The sequence below is a fragment of the Scatophagus argus genome, chromosome 14 (assembly GCF_020382885.2).
Source record: "Scatophagus argus isolate fScaArg1 chromosome 14, fScaArg1.pri, whole genome shotgun sequence".
Taxonomy (NCBI): domain Eukaryota; kingdom Metazoa; phylum Chordata; class Actinopteri; family Scatophagidae; genus Scatophagus; species Scatophagus argus.
Genome location: NC_058506.1, coordinates 22137754 through 22154778, shown reverse-complemented (window position 1 = coordinate 22154778; position 17025 = coordinate 22137754). Strand labels below are relative to the sequence as shown.

The following is a 17025-nucleotide window of genomic DNA, read 5'->3' as shown; positions in this document are numbered from 1 at the left end:
CCCGCCCTGCTGCTGTTCCTCCGCGCTGCGCTAAGGTCATTGCTGTCATTCGGTAGCTAACCAGCCGAAGGAAGCGGAGGAGATCCGGCAAGGAAGGTGCAGGAACGAACCGACTAAACAAGCAACATGTCCCTGTCTAACAAACTCACCCTGGACAAGGTGGACGTCAAGGGGAAACGCGTCGTTATGAGGTGAGCGTGCATCGCTTAGTTGACGCGGCTAATGGGAAAGTAGATGATTTGACGTCAGTTACCTAGCTGACATTTTGGAGGTGTTCGGCTCCGCAGACGTGCCATACCTGTGATTACAAGCTGCTTCATGCTCTCACCGTGTTGGCGTGAGGACGCAGAAGTGAAGGCTGGCGCTGTGTGAGTCAGCTCGGGCCGCTGGACAGGACAGGAAGTGAACTTGTTGGTTGTCACGTTTTCCGTCCATGTTACGTGCCCGTGAGGGGATGCTGCATGGATGCGACCGTCCGCATCCGAGAAGTATTTACAGCCAGACCGCTACGTTAAAGCACATTAACGCCTCTGCAGCAATCCAACAAGTCATGTCGTCATAAATACGGAAAAATACGGAAGTTCAGTGGCTTTACGAAACCTTCAAATTAATGGCAGACTCCCTTTTCTGGCGCGCCTCTGAGTGATGTCGGGAAGAGAGAGCTGCAAACTTCACATGTTGCAATCAAACTGATAGTTTCTTTAGTTTAACTATTTAATCAGCTGATTGGTTGTTTTAGAGCTAATTAACTAACGCAACCCATTCAGTGTTAGTCGACTGAAGGCAACAAGCCGATTTAGTGCCTTGCTCGAAGGCCGTGTAGACCACATAGGTTTTAATCTCTTCCTATCCACTGTAATCTCTTTATTAGACAGGATGTCCTGTTAAATGCCTGTACGCAAACTAAACTATTATTTAAAAAAAGACTGCCTTTAAGACAGAGTGAGATGCAGCCCTGTTACTTTACTGCAGTCAGGAAATTCCAGACTTCCTGGATATTTCTCCATGGCCATGGACGATGAAGGTGCACCTGAACCCGACACCCTCTGTGGAAATGTCAAAGGGCCATCTTGGTTTGCTCAGCTCGGTGATGCAATGACAGGCGGCGTAGGACAAGGTTCACCGGCTGCAGCCCCCAGCGTGCGCTGCCATGTTCACTCAGTGTCCAGCTGGTTTCTGTGTAGAAACGATCACACCATAAGTTACCTCACATCACACCCAGGGCCTGTCATGGCTCGCACTGTGTGTGTGTGTGTGTGTGTGTGTGTGTGTGTGTGTGGCGGTGCAGCAGGTCCTCACACAGACCACAGGGAGCTGCTTATGTAACAGCCTGGAGCTTGTTCCCGTGAGCTGCGGCGTCGCGGCGTTTGTGCTGCCGGTGAAAAGGCGTTTTGGACAAAAGCATTCAGCCAGTGGAAACGTGTCTGTGTTGAAGGGGTGCTTATTGGTCCAACATGGCTCTGTGCAGTGGATGTACTCAGAAATAAACAGAAACCCAGGGACAAAAGCTCTTAAACATGAAAACCTGTCTTTTGAGTTAAGAGTAAGATCTTCTTTCCTGACTCGGTCCGCTCAGTGAAAAGGTTTCCGTCCCGTGTGAAGTAGTCAGAGTAATGGAGTTAACTTTAATCACTGCTGCCCTGCATGTTGCCAGGAGAAAAATGAATAAGAGATCTCACAGTTGGGCCTCTTTCTCCATCACAAACAGTGATGTTGTCTCAGGATGGGTGAGTGTGATTGGTCGAAAACAGACGTGTGGGAAATGTCATGAAGCTGTTGTGTAAGGGACTTGACATCTCGTTGGTAATCAAGTTTTTTCCTCTTTCAGGGTTGACTTCAACGTTCCGATGAAGGACAAGCAGATCACCAACAACCAGAGGCAAAGAAGCTTCTTGCTGTTCTTTAAGTTCAAATCGATAAGCAAACTCTTAACTTCTTAAAGATAAACTTGAACTGTTGAAGGTCACAGCCTAAAGTTCAGCTTCAGTAATCAGTCAGTCAAAAGGAGCGTGGATGGATTTGCTGACCTTTTGTGTTTGTGGATTGTCAGGATCAAGGCGGCTGTTCCCAGCATCCAACACTGCCTGGACCACGGGGCCAAATCCGTCGTGCTGATGAGCCACCTGGGTCGCCCCGACGGGAACTTCATGCCTGAGAAATACTCTCTGGAGGCCGTCGCCGCCGAGCTCAAGACCCTGCTGGGGAGGTCGGTTCACGGACCGCTTATTCCACTTTATTCCTTAAAGAGCAGACATCTGGTGATGAATTCATGAGTAGAGTGTTCATAGTTTTGTAGGAACAAAACTAAGATTCTAATCAGTAATAAAGGTTTCAGTCCTGCTTGATGTGCGAGTGCGTGTGATCAGCGCTGGCCACAGCAGCACGTCTCGTGTGGCGTCGGTTTGCGGCTTCTGCTCGCTCCTGTGGGCCCTGACAGAAATAAACATCAGCTGGTGATCACTGATATTCACCTGCTGGCAACAGGAAAACTTTGAGCTTTTTGAGCTTTTTCTGTCGATCCTCTGACTCCACTGCACGCACGTCCTCATTGGTCCTCTGTGACTCTGCAGGGACGTCACCTTCCTGAAGGACTGTGTGGGTGCCGAGGTGGAAGCCGCCTGCGCCAACCCCGCCGCCGGATCGGTCATCCTGCTGGAGAACCTCCGCTTCCACGTCGCCGAGGAGGGAAAAGGCAAAGACGCCTCCGGGAACAAGGTGAGCCTCCCAGCAGCCCGTGAGCCCTCGCTGAGGCCACGGCGGTTGATGTTTGGTGGGGTTAGGCTGATCATATCTTCATCTCAGTGGTCCAGAGAGGAAGAACGAGTTGTTTGCCTCCTAAAGGTTCACACCTTTCCACACAGGACTTGTTGGACTTGTTTTATTAGCTGTGATTTGGGAAGTCTTAAACAATACAATAATCCAACTGAAACTGAGGACCACAAGTGATCTTCTAAACATTTTATTTTCTTCTTGTGCTCTGAAGACCTAAATTAATGAAATTAAATTAATATAATTCCTTCAGGGGACAAACCCAATGATGTCCTCTGTCGATCAATATGTTGTTAAGATTCAGACAAAGCAGCACGTGTATTACATTGACAAAAATATCATTTATATTCTATTTCACACTTATTTCTTTCTTATACTGATGTTGGAGGGACAAAAATGTCCTCATCAATCTGAAGCATAGAGGTTGTGCTGCTTTGATGTCATCTGGATGCTTTAAAGCCTCTGATTGGACGGTTTGCTTGCGGTCTGGCTGTCGGGCAGACAGCAGCAGACTCTCGTCTTCCCTCCAGTCTTTGTCCAGCGGGATTTGCTCGGTCACCTGGAGGAGAACGCACAGTCACTCCGGCTGCAGCGCCACCCGCTGATGATGTCATGGTCAGGGTTGGTGCAGAGGCGGCGGCTCGGTCTGAAGCCACCTGCTGGAGTGCTGCTGCAGCGTCGTTTTACTTCAAATCATGTTAAGCTCTCAAATGGAACAGCAAAACAACATAATGACAAAGCAAATCTCTGCTCACCAGAGACAGAATGTGAGACATCCTGGCCTGTCAAAAGACACCAGAGTTTAAAATTATTACTGTTGTTATTACATAATTCAAACATATGATTCTGCCACCACATGAAGACATGACAAGTAAAACATTTTTTGTGATTTTCCTCTTAAGTCTGCTGGGATTCAGCTCGGCTCGTTTGCCACTTCGTGGTCTTTCTGACTCAGTGAATTTTACAGTAAAATCGCAGGCCGTGCGCTCAAGTCCTCCTCCTTAACGTGCTGTCTCCACGTCCCTGCTGTCCGGAGTGAACCGGGACGGGACTTTGACATCTGAGTGCTGACCGGACTGAGTCCTTCTCCCTGGTTACGCTGAGATCCAGATGGTCTGATATGACTGCAGGTCCTGGGTCAGGACGGTCCTCAGATGTCGTATGAAAGCTCAGCTTTGACCTGCTGACATTTATCCTGAAGGTCAACGGGTCGTCCTGGCTGGACGTGTTGCTTTTCCTGTCCTGAGAGGCCTGGCTGGTATGCGGTCTGTGCGGGTTCATTTCTACTGTACTGAATGGGACTGGGCTCAGAGACTGGTTTGAGTTTAACTGTATGATCTGTCACGGCGACTGAGAGGGGCAATCGAGGAGGCGGTAAAGAAGCAGCGCTTGTCTGACATTTGAGCGCTGCTGACGAGCTCTCTTGACCTTTTTCTGTCCTCCAGTCACACAGTCGTGACCTTTGGCCGTTAAAGTGCAGCAGGAACCCGATCCACAACGACCGGCTGATCATACAAACACACATGCTCGAATAAACGCACCCAGAGGAACCCGGTCAACAGTTTTTTCTTTTGTCCGACGTGAATGTCCACAAAGCAGATCAGCCAGTGTTTTGTCCTGAGTCTGACGGCCATTTTGTCTTGTGATCAGTTACAGGATGCTTAAAGTCAGTAGAAACAGTGTCATTTTGCTGTGTACTTCTGTTGGAGGGTGAGATGGACTTCATGCCGTCTCCGTCCCCCTTTCATCTTTTGCTTAACTCTTTTCTGTCTCATCTGTCCCGCAGACCAAGGCCTCGCAGGCAGACATCGACTCCTTCAGGGCGTCTCTTTCCAAACTGGGAGACATTTACGTGAACGACGCCTTCGGCACGGCCCACAGAGCCCACAGGTGAGCGACTCGTCTGGGCTGATCGTGGATGATCCGACATCCAAACAGACACAACATGTCAGTCATGTTTTGATCTGTCCCTCTCTGCTTCCTCCTCCTCCTCTCTCCCAGCTCCATGGTGGGAGTGAACCTTCCTCAGAAGGCAGCCGGTTTCCTGATGAAGAAGGAGCTTGACTACTTCGCCATGGCTCTGGAGAAACCGCAGAGGCCTTTCCTGGCCATCCTCGGAGGGTGAGAACACTTCCGCAGTGCGAGTTTCACCTGCAGGCTGCGTTCGGTCGGGATGTGTGGTTTCAGGAAGTGCAGTTTGAGCTGGATGTGCGTATCGTTATGAAGTACAAGTTGACTTCAGTGACCACGGAGTCCACAGTCTGTGCTTCGATTGGCTCCTTATGAACTTGGCCTTCACTATGCAGTTTCAGGTTCGACTGCTGATCAGTCAGGCCGGCAGTCTGGCACCATTTCTGTCTGCTTTCCTGCCGCCATTACAGACGAAATGAATCAATGAACTCACGCTTTTGTCCCGTGTTGTTGCAAGTTGCTACACAAAGCAAAACCAACAATAAAACCATTTGTAAATGCTGACACAGGACTTAATGCCTCTGGACTCGTGTTTGGTTTTGCCTGGTTTTCATTACGTCACATAGCAGCAGAAGTGGCGCCTGATTCAGCTGTTTTTGCTGGGGCTCAGCATCTATTTTTAAGCTCCTTCGCTGTGGTTTACATTGTGCACCTGGTTGATGTTGGACTGAATCTGTTTCCAGCACAGAACACGAGGAGTGTTGTTCCTCCAGACCAAACCAGGCTGAAACCGCTCCAACAATAGCCGTTTTTATTAGATCTTAAGTTGAATCTGTCAGCGTTGTCCTCTCTCTCTTCAGTGTGGTTCAGGTGTCGTCACACAGCAGCAGCTTTTTTAAAAGCCTGTGTGGCTTTCCAGGAATAGAGACTCTAAGCTCATTATGTAACGTGTGGTGTCACAGCTGCTTCCTTCAGGACGCTAACGCTGCTAACGCTGCTAATGCTGCTAATGCTGCTAACGCTGCTAACGCTCTCAGAGTGCAGATCGGCAGGCAGAGATGAGACGTCACGCTGTGTTCGTATAAGCAGAAAACTCCCTCACTCGTCTTTCTTCAGGGTTGTTTGGTTGAAGATCAGCCGAACTTTACGTCAGAGAGTTGTAGCTTTGTTTAGTGGACAGCAAAGGGCAGTTTTGTTTAATCTAAAAACACAAAGACGGTAAACACAGACATGAAACCACAGGCAACGTTCAGGTGGGCCTGCAGTAATCGCAGCGTATTCACCTGAACTGATGTAAATAACAACATCCTGTTTATCAGATACTATGCAGGTTCAGGTCTCAGCTTTTTCACTGCTGGTCCAAGCTGATGCACCACAGATGAACAGACGGGGAACCCGACCGAAGCTCAGGTTTTATCCGAGCCGCCGGTGGCCACATGTGGGATTTGTCCTCATGTCCTCAAGTGCGATTCAGCCGGAGTCCATTGTGCAACTGTCAGTCCCGCTCAGCGTCGAGCAGCACAGCCAATCGGCTTCCTCCAGCTCACAAACGGGACATTGAACTGTGAGCCTGTAAAGACCAGACGGCAGTGAAGCAGATAAATCCTGAAGGGTCTGAAGGGGGCAGCTCTGCCTGGATGTTTTCAGAAATGAGTCGCTGATGTCTTGAACGTACACTTTTTATTTTATTTGTGTAAATTGATTTGGATTTGTGTGCATCCAAACTGAGTTAATGGGAGTTTGGGTGGGAGGGTTTGTCATACCAGCCAGGACGTTCACTTTGACTCACACATTAAAGCATCTGAAGGCTTCTGACAGGCTGCTAACAGCATTTGACGGAAACTTTTCTGTTTAATCTTTCTTGAAGACGTTTGCGAGCTGAGCAGTGAAGAGTCGCAGCAGTGAAGCAGTGAATGGATTAATCCACAAATGAAGACCTTTTCATACGAGTTAATGCAAACACGTTTCATCTGTTTTACTGTATTGTTGTCCAGTATTTTATTCAACTTTAGTTTTGTATTCTTTTAATTGTCTGATTCCCTCTTTGGAGTCCAGAATTGTTTCGGTTCAACACACAAACAAAATGCTGCATAAATGAAGTCTGTTGCTCATTGATTAATCAACTGAATATTAATTTGCAGCTGATTTGACAATCTTTTAGTCATTTTTCAGGCAACATTCAGCTTCACATTGTCACTGCTTTTCCTGTCTGGTATGACAGTAAATGAAGTATGTGTTGGTCAGTCAGAACGAGCAGATTGAAACTGAAAAACGAGACAAACGGCTTTAAGTGGACATTTCACTGATGTTCTGAACCAGTTTGGCCTGAGTGTTATTCCCTGTGAACTTCTTATCTTTACTGATGTGCTCTGCTTCTCTGTGTGCTTCAGAGCGAAGGTGAAAGATAAGATCCAGCTGATCAACAACATGCTGGATAAAGTGGACGAGATGATCATCGGCGGAGGAATGGCCTTCACCTTCCTCAAAGTCCTCAACAACATGGAGGTGAGGAAGACGACGTTTAAAACCCAGCGCTAAATCGCTCCATCCATAAAATCCCCTCACTACGTACTTTGAAGTCATGTAACTTTGAGTGGTTTTCATCTTGAATTTGAAATGGAGCCCGTCAGCGCCGAGCCGGCGAGCCCGAGCTGCTGGACTCGCTGCTGAACGTCGGTGGTGTTTTAACAGACTTGGGGAAACTGCTTTGTTTTGTCGCAGAAGAGAATCACGTTCACGACCCGAGTCTGACCTCCGACTGAGGGAGTCAACAAGATAAGCTTTTGTCTGAAGGTTCAGGGCCTCGTATGAGCACAACTCGCCGTCAGAATCGGGTGATATTTGTCAGTGTATTCATGCTCACTTTGCTAACAGGAACTCAGCCAACAGATATTTCAGCACGTCCTGCGTTTGTGGTGTCGATTAGGTCAAATGTTGACAAGCAAAAGCAGACACCAACGTTGTACTAACGTTTACATCCCCAATGCGATAACCACCTGCCAGGAGTATGACGAAGAAGAATAACGGCTTTGACTAAATCCATAAACTCTTCAGATCGCACTATAAATATTTTGACTTTACTGAGGCTCAGAATGGGATCTGGATAATCCACTAATGCTGGAGTGGAAAGTGGTCCCAGTGAAAACTGTTTGCAGAGGGTCTGCAGAGGGGGAGCTGGAAAATGTTTCTAGACAGAAACGTGGCTGCATAACTTTTTAAATCTAATTTTCCTGTCCTGTGAGGACCACAAGCTAATTCCATTCAACTCTGTTGTGTTGGAGTGGAGGCAGAAATCTCACGGACTGATAGACAGAAACCAGGACAAACGAAACAAACCTATCTGCAGTGTGGAAATGGCTTCTTTTGTGATTTGGGTGACCTGAGCCTTTGTTTCAAATCTCTTTGTCTGAGGTCAGCTGTAGGTTTGAACGTGATTCTGCATCTCTGCTGCGACGCCAGCTGGACAAAGTGGTTTCCAAAGTCTGTTTGAACACCACCAACGTTCAACACTCAGATTTCCTAACACGTCTTTCATGGGACCTTTTGCTTCTCCCAGACGTGAACCAACTTTATTCTACTGATTAATAGAAGCCTCACTCTTAGAGGTGAAACGTGATTGGCTACATTTAACAGTACTTAAGAAAGCTTTGTTTATATAAATTAGCAAAGGCCTTTTAGAAAATACCACCAATCACGGAGCTCCTTACATGTTTCCCACCAAACCAGTCAGAGAAAGCTGATTGGGTGGAGCGGTTGTAGTTTCTGGTCCTGATCATGACATGGCTTCATCACGAATGGCAGCTCTCAGCTGGGCAGCTCAAGTTCTGACATAAACAAGATATAACAAACATGTGGACTCGTGTCCTTGATTCTGACTTTGAGAAGACATTTTCATACGAGCTGTCCGATCTCTCCTTTGCTACAACACAACGCGGACGACCTGCCACCTGCGTCAGGTGCGTGTAGGTAATGTTTGTCTGTCCTCCCTCCCCCGTCAGATCGGCACCTCTCTGTTCGATGAGGAGGGAGCCGGCATCGTCAAGGACCTGATGGCCAAAGCAGAGAAGAACGGCGTCAAGATCACGCTGCCCGTCGACTTCGTCACCGCTGACAAGTTTGATGAGAAAGCGGCCACCGGCACTGCAACCGTCGCCGGCGGCATCCCCGCGGGCTGGATGGTGAGAAGAGAAGACTTATGTTAACCACAGAGGGACTCGGGCCGACGAGTTCAGGCCGTGCGGTTTGCACTTCTTCTTGCTTATGTTTTGGTGATCTTTTCCTCCGCAGGGTTTGGACTGTGGACCAGAGAGCTCAAAGGCCTACGCCGAGGCCGTGGCCAGAGCCAAGCAGATCGTGTGGAACGGCCCAGTCGGCGTCTTTGAATGGGACAACTTTGCCAAAGGGACAAAGAACCTGATGGACAAAGTGGTCGAGGTGACCAAATCGGGCTGCGTCACAATCATCGGTAAGAAAGACAACTCGACTCGCGTTCTTCATGAGTCAGATCTGCAGCTCTTGTCCTGATTTTATTTCTATAGGCTTCATGTTTTCAGGTCGTCGGATGGGATTTCTTTGAATTTGGCACAAACGTCCACTTGGACTCAAACTGATGAAATTTTGGTGGTCAAATGTCGCTTGAACCTCGTAATCTTTTCTGTTCGTTACTCACCAGCATAACTCGACCCTGTAACCCTGCAGCATCAAATGAACCCACACCTGAGCACGCTGACACTGCAGAACTGGAGCTGGACACGCATTGGAGCCATCTTAGCCTTTAATGAACACAACCTGAGCTGCTCAGCCCTGCTGCCGTACAGAAGTCGTTGTAACGAACCCTTAACGCCCGTATGAACGTGTTTGTGTTTGTGTTTGTGTCCAGGTGGGGGCGACACTGCAACCTGCTGCGCCAAGTGGAACACAGAAGATAAGGTCAGCCATGTGAGCACAGGAGGCGGCGCCAGCCTGGAGCTGCTGGAGGGTGAGGAAAACAACATGATGGACACTGCATACACAAAAGTATTGGGACACCTGATGCTGACTGTGTGTCCCTCTTTCTGTCCTCAGGTAAAGTCCTGCCAGGTGTGGATGCACTGAGCAGCGCCTGAACTTCCCATCAGCCCGCCTGTGTGTGTGTGTGTGTGTGTGTGTGTGTGAGAGAGAGAGAGTGAGTGTGTATGAGAGGAGTGTTGCTACTCTGTCAGACTCCAGTTTACTCCTGAAACCTCCTCAATGTGCAAGAAAACCCCAAAACAACTCATGCGTCCTCTAGCTGCCATTTCCTGTTGAGTCCAGTCTTTGTTTTAACAAGTCGAGTCTGCTGCCTTACTGCAACACAACACGTCAAACTGCAGGAGGTCCGAGCCTCACTGACGGCCCACATGGCTGCTGAAGGTGGAAGCTGTTGGGTTTTGTTTTGGGGTTTGGTTTTGTCTTTGCTGAGATGATGAATTGGACCTGCTGAGCGGATGAGTGAACCATCTGACGTGACTCTGGGCTCAGTCTGGGTTCAATGCGAGCGTCCCCCTCAGCTGATCACTGGCTCCTGTGTGGTGTGAATGTGTGTGTTGCTGCGTCACTTTTGCCTCTCCACCCTGAGAACGTCACTGCACCGCCCTCGGAGGGCACACACACAGTATATATGTATAGAAACGGTTCATGTGATGTGGTGTGTGTGTGTGTGTCGACCTTCTCTTTTCTGTGTGTTCGCACTAACGTCAGCTCTGGCCCTGAGCAGCTGATGTGTTCAGGATAATAAAAGCATCTGTGTGTGAAAACCTCGCTGTGTGCGTTTCCCTCTTCTCTGAAGGCCTTCTTCATCCTAACATTTTCACATTGAAAACACCTGATCAGCCTCTAAAACGTGTTGGCCTCGATGTGCTGCAGCAGTGCAGAATGCGTCACGTGACTCAGAAGCTGCAGGTTCGTGTCAGTGAGGGACCTTGTCACACTGAAGTCGTATTTTGAATGCAGAGCTTTAACTCTGAGTTTATTTGCAGCAGAGGATATTTTACAGTGTGGCACATCATCGGAAGACAAACTTCCTCATCAGTTCGTGGAGCAGCAAACCCTCCAACGTTCTCCACTGTGACAGCAAAGCATGTGGTCGGTGCTCTTGGTTGGTTGCTTGTGCGGGACGCTGATGTTTCACCACTAGATGGCAGTTTCGGCTTCCGTCGAGGTGCCCGTCACACGCGCCTGTTCAGTTGTTTTTTTGCCCAGCAGGAAGTGTGGAGGCTGAGGTGCTCTGCTGCCGACGGCCCCATCAGTCACAGCCTCCGTTTTCGTTCACATAATCCGGCTCGTCTGTGAGGAAACGAGGCGGAAGAACAGTTAGTGTCTCAGCCTGCAGGTACAGAACACGTCACAGCTGTTCCTTATTAGCTTTACTGATACTTTGTGTTTGGCATTTTGCACCTTCCGTCTTCCTGTTCTACTTTCATCCCAACTTTTCCTTCACCTGCTCGGCTTTCTGGTTTTCTTTTGTCGTCCTGAATGTCCTAAATGTCAGTTTGCATGGTGGACTTTTATTCTGCCGTCTGGGCTGAGACAAAGCGGTCCTCAAAGTGATAAAAGTCTCCTGCTCTGACTGGACTGAGTGCCGCAGCTGTGCACAGCTGGGCTGCACAACGTGGACTAACGTAAACGTTTAGTGGACGGAGGTAACAAACGGATGCTGTGGACGGCGCTCACCGTCTTCCGGGTCCACAGCCTTGTCCAGGAATTCAGAGTTCTCGTAGTCGTCGTCGTCTGTTTGGAGAGACAGCAGTGTGAGTGGAGCTTTAGGGTCTGATCTTAGCTTTCACACCGCAACACTTTGACCCGCCAGCGCTGTGGGAAACCTGGACTGGACTCACCATCTTTCACGGACGGCGCGTCGATGTTCGCGTAGATGCCTGCAGGCGCAGCAGCAGCTGGACAAACACAAAGAGACAGCAGGTCATCCAGCAGAAACAGATTCAGGTCTGAATCTGTTTCATCCAGAACATTCGAGCGCAAAGCCCGCAGGAAGTTTGGAAATGCTCACCGGATATCTCTTCATTCTCATACAGCGAAATCGGGAGTGGAGCTCTGAAACACAACACGCGAACAGTCATTCTTTTAACGTGTAAAGAACAGAAGCACAGCATGAGCAAAAACACAAACATCTTGTCGTCTTAGCGGTGGCTTGTGATTTTGTGCTAAAGCAACACAATTAAATGTAAAAAATCAAATCAATCATGAAAAATGTGCAACATAACCTCCGCTGCATTAGAGCAGCCTGAGTGATTCACGGCGCTGCTTTCGTTTTCAGTGAGAAAGTGTTGAATACTCACACGTACGTGTGTTCTGGACATCCGGTATGAGCTGCAGCACACATCAAACGCTCTACGTCAGGTGACACAATGACCGACAGGTGCAACTCAAATGTTCACGTGTTCATTGCGTGTGTAAACTCACCATCTGTGATATTTCCATAATCGGACTGTTCATCAGCTCCAGCTGCAACACAAGCTGATCAAAGTCAACACTTGAGATGCTCACGTCGGATTTACGTCGAGTTGGAGCCAAAACGGGGGAACGTTTTAAAACTGAACAGTTTGGAATAAAACACAAAGAGTTTGTTTACCTGCTGGGAAATCCTCACGAGGTGTCCTGAAAACAAACAGATGGACGATTAGAAGGAGAAGAAAAACCCCAGAAAGCTTTTTATTTAAAGACTGTAGGTCAGCTGAGGTGAAACAGTCCAGTCTGTGCCCGGATGACGCAGTGATGGCGGCCTGACGTCACTTCACTACGTTAATGTTGCGTGTTCATATCACAGATGTACGTACGTTCCGCCTGAAGTTATCTGATTGACTCTGGTGACTGAAAGACAGAGGAGATGACACGTGAGCCATGAACAGCAGTGCAGGTGCGCGGACAAAGCACGTGCTGATGCTCAGGTGCTGAGCTCGTGTTGCTTCACCTGTTTTCGATCGCGTCACAGCAAACACGCTCCCCTCCCGCTGGCTGTCGAGATGACATCACAGCAAAGTCATTTACTGATCTTTGTAATATTTTGACATTTACTGCACAGTGGAACAACACCTGATTACTCACAATGTCTGCTGGTTGTAGATTTGATGGTCCTCCTGAATGATCTCTGCAACAAACAGCATGTGACCTTTTTAACATGCAGTGAAATACTCAGTACTTTGAGGTTTCCTGTCAAAACGCGCATGTGCACATCGTTGTTGGCGTACGCGCCCAAAAGCTAATAAAATCAGCGGCAAAGTGCTCAAACATCCGAAGAGACTGAAACGTCAATCAAATTAAACCTCAAAACACACGTAAAAATTCATCGTGCTGTTGCTGTTCTGCATGCTGTTTGAGAGTTGTGGTCCGATGAACATCACGTGTGTCCTGCTGCCAGGAGGCCTGAGCCAAAGCAGAACTTCTCTGCTGTTCCTCCGAGTCTTCACACACCCACATGCAGCACCTGTCATGTGTGCGACACCACAGAGGCCTCTGAGGTCAAAGGGAAACGCCACCTCTGAGCTGAAGGCGGCACAGGCCTACACCTGGACCCACATTGGGCCCACGTTGGGCCCACGTTGGGCCCACGTTGGCCTCACATTGGACCCACGTTGGCCCCATGCTGGGCCCACGTTGGCCCCACATTGGACCCACGTTGGCCCCATGTGCGACCAACTTTCGTGTGCCCAGACTGAAAAGGCTGGTGACACTTTATATTTCAGGCTCTGGCGTCACTGAGTCCTGTTTCACGGTTTGATGTGTGGACCACAGATGAAACTCTACGCGCTCGTTTATCGCAGTTGTTGCTTGTTTTTCAGTGACTCATGTCCTTTACTTTTCAGGAACTGTGAACCGACTGTACAAGCCTCATCTTTGAAAAGCTTTTCTGCTTCCTGTGCTCATTAGAAACAATGAACTGCAGTTTGTGTGACCATCTCAGCGACCTCCTGTAACCAATGCTGTAACCTCTGAGGCCAACGTTACAACATCCACAGTGACATGCAGGCGGCCGTGGACCCACAGGACCCAAGTCATCCAAACCTGAGCTTGTGCCGTTAGCCTGTGCCGTTAGCCTGTGCCGTTAGCCTGTGCCGTTAGCCTGTGCCGTTAGCCTGTGCCATCTTGTCTGATTTCATGTTAAGCATACACGATGACTTTGAATAAATCACAAGAAATGGAGCGCTCGTTGCCCCGCCACAGGCCACAATCCCAACCCCAACAGCGGTAAAAACAGGCCCACTCGAGTTGTTGTTATCCACGGCCACACGTTCATCACGCACAGTCGAGCCTCTGAAAGACGCACTTACTGGATTTCCTTTTGCATCGCAGACAGAGAAGAGACAGTAAACTGAGTGACAACACTGACACGACAGTCAGGACTGCAGCCAGCAGACTGGAGTTTCCTATCATACCTAAAAGACACGAAAGACAAAAAGAAAAGAACCAAGTACAGCGTGACGTCAAAGTGAACCAACGCAGATAAATAACACACTGAGACGCAGCTCAAATGGTTATTTTTAAGTAATTATGAAAAGTCGTTACAGGTGACATTACCGCAGGGTTTACTGGTCAGCAGTCAGCAGTTAGTCTGTCATGGTTGAAGAAGTTGATTTCCTGTTAACAAGACAGGATGTGGTTAGCCAAAATAAAACTGAAACTTAGTTCACTGTTCAACTCGCGGGACTTCCACCTGTGCACACACTGACATTTAAGCAGACCCCCTCAAAAGTGTGTGGTCCAACGTTTAAGACAAAGAGCTCTGAGGTGCTGGGACCTGCGGTCCAAAGAAGAAGTCCGCTTCTTCAACTCATTCTGTTAGGCCTGGCACCTTTGAATTCTGCTTTGCAGTGTGAACTGGTCTCTTGCTTGGCCAAACCAGGTCACTAACACGTTGTTTTGAGGCCCTGTGTGGTTTCAGCTCGTGCACTTTGGTCGTAGTGCAAAGTAAATATTTCCGTAGTCCTCTGGCGGACTGCATCACACTTTCCTTTGTGAAGTCTCTGCAGCTGTCATTTTATATTCATGTTACACTAAACCTCCATGAGACAGCGAAGCTGAGCGCCTGCTGATGTGCACAATGTGTCAATACTGACACACTTGAGTGCAACGCAGAGAAGACACGAGGTCAGCGAATGAAGCCTGATAACTTTATGTGTTCTTTTGTTTAGTAACTAAAGCACATGTTGTTGCTGACTGACTCAGTATTAAAAACCCTCTCAGTTTAACACAGTATTTATTTTCTTTTGGACGACTTTGTTGTTGAAAGAACAGCTGACGTGATGAGAAGTCGAGGGGGAAACAAGTGGATGACCTGCAGCAAAGAGCCCCGAGTTTCAGTCGAGTTCAGGCCCCTGCAGTAAGGACCCAGCATCAGGTTTATCGGGTCCCACACGACGCCTTCTTCAAAACGACCATGAAGTTGAGTTAACACCAGAACCTTCGTGAAAGCAGGATTTGTTGCAGGGCTGACAGACGGCATTAATTTCAGCTGAGAGGGTTTAATAAACTGGCAGCTGAGAGTATTTAAAACATAAGCTGTCCCTCACCAGCTGAGCTTAAATCACACCAGGTTATATTTAAAACAGCACAGCCAACACACGAGTTAGAACGGTAACACTCACATTATGTAACCACAGTTTGTAATCTTTGAATTTTATGCTCTGAGATTTTTATTTTTATTTCTTAATGCACAATAGCTTGTATAAGCCAAACATTAATGATGTGCATTTACTGCACCTGTTGACTGAGTGTGCGACAAATAAATAAAACTTCTTACACTGGAAAGTTTTTTCTTTTTATTTCACATTTTACATATTGTGATTTAAAACTTATTTCTATACGTATTTTATAGTTTGTCACTTCAGCACTTCCTGTCAGTCTCCAGTCTGTATTCTGTAATTATTTAATCTGTGCTGGGTAATTTAAAAAATAGCCTGCTTATGGTGTAATTTCAGTGTGTTGTTTGTTTCCTCCTAAAATGCAAATTTATTATTCCCTTATACTCTTGTACCTTGTACCTATTCCTTTACCTGCCAGTGCCCATAGACAGAGGACTTTACTGTATGTACAAAATGCTAGATTTGCATTTATTTTTGGTTTTAGAGAAAACAAGCAGAATTGAACCCATTTCCATCCTTTGACTCATTCGTCTCAGCTCTGTTTAAATACTGCTGTTCCTTTGTCTGAGCGTGAAAGAGGTTTCCAGGAACAGAAATACCACACAGTAAAAATACTTACAAGTAAAAGTCCTGCACTCATTTCACCTGAGTAAAAGTAAACCAATGCTAAATTATTGTAAAAATGTACATGAAGCATCGCAAGTAAAAACGGGTCATCAGGTAACAACAGAACGGCCCGTTTCATTCCAGAATGTTAATACATTAATTAAGATTCGTGTTCTTTAGTGAGTTGAGATGGAGAAAGAAAGACTTAAAATTGTTGGCTAAATTATAACAGTGGACAAATGTTATATATGTACAGTCTTAATCCTCTCAGTAAATAACTGCAACAGTTTGTACATTAGTGAAAAGGTAAAAGTAATGTGCAAGCACCTCAAAATTGCACTTGAGTAAATTTTAGTTAAATTATTAGTTATATTGGTATATTCTTGTTGGCAAAAATAAACTGTTTTTGTCAGTGGACACAGTTATATATATATATGTATATGCACACTTTAGACTTTATATACACATTATATACTTTAGACTTTATATACTTAATACTTTATAAAATATGTACAAAATACTAAATTATATATACATACATGTATATCTACATGTCTACATGTCTGGTTCGATTTATATTTAATTTCCCCACCGCCTGAAGCTCCACTTCAGTAACTGTACTTGATATGTTGCTGCTTTTACCTTCGCTGTCAGCCGTCCAGCCGTCTTCATTCTCCTCCGCTTACACACTGCAGTGCCAGCAGTACGAGCTGTGCTTCCTCTTTCAAAATCTCACCACATCCGTCACAGTGGAGACAAAGAAGACGTCCCCGAAGTTCACACTCTGTGTGTGGTTTGAAGTGGACACAAACGCATCATTCTGCTTTCATTTGAGACACAAGCTGCTTGCTTCTTTCAGCTGATGTTTAATCTCCGATTACTATCAAAACGCACTAACTAAATGTCTGACATATTTGGTCAAATTCTGTTAAGATAAAGCTGACTTTTTGATGTCTTGACTTTTGATGTCACCAGGCTAGCTGGTGAGATTAGCTAAACTTTACTCACCTTTTCTTGTTTTAAAACAAAATCATCAACATTAAATCTGATGCTCCAGCATTTTAGTAATTGAGTTTGTTACAGAATAATCATAATAGAAGTCGTCTTCTATAAGCTAACTAGCCTA

At 47.0% G+C, this 17025-nt stretch overlaps 2 protein-coding genes across 10 annotated transcripts; one reads left to right on the top strand and one right to left on the bottom strand.

Annotated features, from left to right (window-relative positions):
- Positions 1 to 14: 14 nt before the first annotated feature.
- pgk1 (phosphoglycerate kinase 1) lies at positions 15 to 10454 on the top strand. The gene is made up of 11 exons (XM_046409996.1): positions 15 to 191; positions 1829 to 1879; positions 2051 to 2206; positions 2571 to 2715; positions 4556 to 4659; positions 4771 to 4890; positions 7071 to 7185; positions 8679 to 8858; positions 8968 to 9145; positions 9560 to 9658; positions 9745 to 10454. The coding sequence occupies exons 1-11, from the start codon at positions 127 to 129 to the stop codon at positions 9783 to 9785; spliced, it is 1254 nt and encodes a 417-aa protein (XP_046265952.1). The 5' UTR covers positions 15 to 126; the 3' UTR covers positions 9786 to 10454.
- Positions 10455 to 10894: 440 nt separating this feature from the next.
- si:dkey-183i3.6 (LAT2 domain-containing protein) lies at positions 10895 to 16612 on the bottom strand. 9 transcript variants are annotated; one of them, XM_046409997.1, is made up of 13 exons: positions 16542 to 16612; positions 14230 to 14289; positions 13983 to 14087; positions 12760 to 12802; positions 12626 to 12669; positions 12492 to 12525; positions 12287 to 12312; positions 12118 to 12171; positions 11994 to 12045; positions 11705 to 11748; positions 11535 to 11591; positions 11371 to 11427; positions 10895 to 10983 (listed from the first exon to the last, which is right to left on the bottom strand). In XM_046409997.1, the coding sequence occupies exons 3-13, from the start codon at positions 14083 to 14085 to the stop codon at positions 10943 to 10945; spliced, it is 555 nt and encodes a 184-aa protein (XP_046265953.1). In that variant the 5' UTR covers positions 14086 to 14087; positions 14230 to 14289; positions 16542 to 16612; the 3' UTR covers positions 10895 to 10942. The 9 variants fall into 9 exon arrangements, with proteins under 9 accessions (XP_046265953.1, XP_046265955.1, XP_046265959.1 ...); XM_046409999.1 differs by having other exon boundaries at positions 12000 to 12045; XM_046410003.1 differs by having other exon boundaries at positions 12000 to 12024.
- Positions 16613 to 17025: the final 413 nt, after the last annotated feature.